Raw genomic sequence first — 3,426 nt, 5'->3', positions numbered from 1 at the left:
GGGTTTCACCACACTGGCCAAGCTGGTCATGAACTCCTGACCTCAAGTGATCCGCCCCCCTCGGCCTCCCAAAGTGCTTGGATTACAGGCGTGAGCACCATGCCAGGCTGGTTTTGTTTCTGATTTGTAAGTCCAGGCATTTTTAGAGTCCTGGAGGTCTAGTTTACTGCCCAAATACATCTATGGTTTTAGTAACTTTCGGGAATATTCATGATATAAGCAAAGCCATCAGTGGAATAAGAAGTCAATCAAGGGCAAAAAGTACCTCAGGGCCTCATGCTGCTGATATATTAGTTAAGGATTACTTATTCCTGAGGCATGACCTGGTGGATGAAGCAATGGAAAGCAGCCTGGTGCCAGGGCTGCCAACACGTTGGTCACCACCACTTTCTCTCCTTTGTTCCAGCCCAAGATCTGTTTCTTATCAACTGTCACATTCCTCTGTTCAGGGACAGTCAAAGATGTTGGTCACAAGCTTTCATACAAACTATGACTCACAGCCCTACCTCCATCACCTGCTTTGCTGCTTAGACCTCAGTTCTCCAATGGTGTCTGAGCTGTACTGATCTGGGGGATAGGTGAGGGAAAGGGAACATTTTTTAGAATACTGTTTTTCCTTTCGGACTTCTTTTTTCTGTTGTTATTATTCAAAAAGCTTCATTTTTATTTAGCTTTCTGACTCTTCAATACTTTTACAACAATTTTCTGCTCTTCAATAAGGAAAGCACGCTTGATCTTGTCATGAACACATTTAACACACATGGAACCACCATAGGCCCTGCTGACATGTTTTTTTGTTTTCCACAATCTCATAAGAACTTTAGGTCTCACAGTACAAACCCCTTGAAGTCTGCCTGGGCACACACCACATGCAGAATTTGGTGCTTTCCCAACCTTCTTGGTATAAAGGTAAACAATTATATTACCAGGGGTTTGGGACAGCCTGGTTTTGTTACAGGCTATATTGTAGGAAAGCCTATGATGGTATGTCAAATGCTGGACCACTCTGAGTGCCCCTACACAAGCTCAAAGGACTGCTCCTGAGAGCTCTAGGCTTCCTCAACTTTTCGATGGTGGCCGATTGTAAAGGAAATATAGACAGGGGAAAGAGAACATCTGCCATACCTCTAGACCCCTTTGGACTTCTTTTATTTTACATGAATTCACATGTATTATGAATGATGAAATACTTAAGATCTTTTTTATTGAATTACAGTTAATATGTTGAATTTCACAAAACGTAAAATTCACCTTTATTTTTTTGAGACAGGGTTTCACTCTGTCGTCCAGGCTGGAGTAGTACAGTCCTGCAATCATGGCACACAGCAGCCTCCACTTCCTGGGCTCAAGTGATCCTTCCACCTTAGCCTCCCAAAGTGATATGATTAGAGGCGTGAGCCACTGTGCCTGGCCAAATTCACCATTTTTAAGTGTATAGTTCTGTGATTTTTCGTATCTTCAGTGTTGTACAACTATCACCACTATCTAATTCCAGAACATTTCCATCATCCTCTAAAAAAAACATATACCCATTAGCAGATACTCCCAGTCACCCCTACTCCCAAGCCACTGGCAATCACCAGTCTCCTTTCTGTCTCTATGGATTTGCCTATTTTGAGCATTTAATATAAATGGAATCATACAATAAATTTCTTTTGTGTCTGGCTTCTTTCACTTAGCATAATGTTGTCAAAGTTCATCCATGTTATACCATGTATCATTGTATTTTATGGCTAATTATTCCACTGTATGGATATACCATGTTTTGTCTACTAATTGTTGGACATTTGGGCTATTTTCATATTTTGCCTATTATGAATAATCTGTGAACATTCATGTGCAAGTTTTTGTGTAAATATACGTTTTCAGTTCCCTAGGGTGCACAACTAGGAATATATAGTCATATGGTAACCGTTTAACTTTTTTCTTTTTTTTTTTTTTGAGTTGGAGTCTCGCTGTTGTTGCCCAGGCTGGAGTGCAATGGCACGATCTCAGCTCACTGCAACTTCTGCTTCCTGGGTTCCAGCAATTCTCCTGCCTCAGCCTCCCGAGTAGCTGAGATTTCAGGCGCTCACCACCATGCCTGGCTAATTTTTGTATTTTTAGTAGTGATGGGGTTTCACCATGTTGGCCAGGCTGGTCTCGAACTCTTGACATCAGGTGATCCAGGCGCCTCGGCCTCCCAAAGTGCTGGGATTACAGGGTGAGCTACCATGCCCGGCCCCATTTAACTTTTTTCTTTTTTTTTTTTTTTGAGACGGAGTCTCGCTGTGTCCCTCTGTTGCCCAGGCTGGAGTGCAGTGGCGCAATCTCGGCTCACTGCAAGCTCCACCTCCCAGGTTCAGGCCATTCTCCTGCCTCAGCCTCCTGAGTAGCTGGGACTACAGGCGCCCGCCAGCACTCATGGCTAATTTTTTGTATTTTTAGTAGAGATGGGGTTTCACCGTGTTAGCCAGGATGGTCTTGATTTCCTGACCTCGTGATCTGCCCACCTCGGCCTCCCAAAGTGCTGGGATTACAGGCGTGAGCCACCGCACCCGGCCTTAACTTTTTTCTAAGTAAACTTTTATATTAAAGTACAATGTTCATATTTTAAAAACAGGCTGGGCACAGTGGCTCATGCCTATAATCCTGGCACTTTAGGAGGCCAACATGGATGAATCTCCTATCCATGTTGGATAGGATCAACATGCGGGAGGATCACTTGTGTCCAGGAGTTCAAGACCAGCCTGGGCGAAATAACAAGACCCTGTCTCTACAAAAAATAGAAAAATTAGCTGGACATGGGAGCGGGTGCTTTTAGTCCCAGCTACTCAGGAAGCTGAGGTGGGAGGATCACTTGAGGCCACGAGGTAGAGGCTACAGTGAGCCATGATTGCACCACTGCACTCTGGCCTGGATGATAGTAAAACCCTATCTCAAAAACAAAAAACAGAACACATTACAAGTGTTAAGCTTAACAATTTCACAAAGTGAACAGACCTAGGTAACCAACACCCAAATCAAAAAATAAAATAGGACCAACACCCTGGAAGCTCCTCTCATGTTATCTTCCAGTTACCACTTCCCCAAAATGTAACCAGTAATCTGACTGTTATAACAATCTCTGGTACTTTTTAAAAAAAAATCGAGGTGAAATTTACATTATAAAATATGTGAAATTTTCATCACCCAAAATAAAACCCTATTTCCCTTAAGCAGTTAGTCCCCATTCCCACCTACCTACAGCCCCTGGCAATCACCAATCTGTTTTCTTTCTATATTGATTTATCTATTCTGGACATTTCATATAAATAAAATCATACAATATGTGACCTTTCGTCTGTATTTTTGTGTTACTATTTTTCCACTTAGCATAATGTTTTTGAGATTCATCCATGTTGTAGTATGTATCAGTGTTTTATTCCTTTTTATAGCTGAATAATA

General features: G+C 42.3%; 1 protein-coding gene across 1 annotated transcript; it reads right to left on the bottom strand.

Moving 5' to 3' along the window:
- Positions 1–261: 261 nt before the first annotated feature.
- Positions 262–1,026, bottom strand: LOC100613410 (large ribosomal subunit protein eL34-like; the record flags this gene model as incomplete). Its single annotated transcript, XM_054685851.1, has 1 exon — positions 262–1,026. A coding segment is annotated over one exon (363 nt), but the record flags the coding sequence as incomplete, so codon positions are not given.
- Positions 1,027–3,426: the final 2,400 nt, after the last annotated feature.

Source organism: Pan troglodytes, chromosome 5 (assembly GCF_028858775.2).
Source record: "Pan troglodytes isolate AG18354 chromosome 5, NHGRI_mPanTro3-v2.0_pri, whole genome shotgun sequence".
Taxonomy (NCBI): domain Eukaryota; kingdom Metazoa; phylum Chordata; class Mammalia; order Primates; family Hominidae; genus Pan; species Pan troglodytes.
Note: the sequence above shows the minus strand (reverse complement) of the source record. Positions and strands in the feature narration are given on the sequence as shown.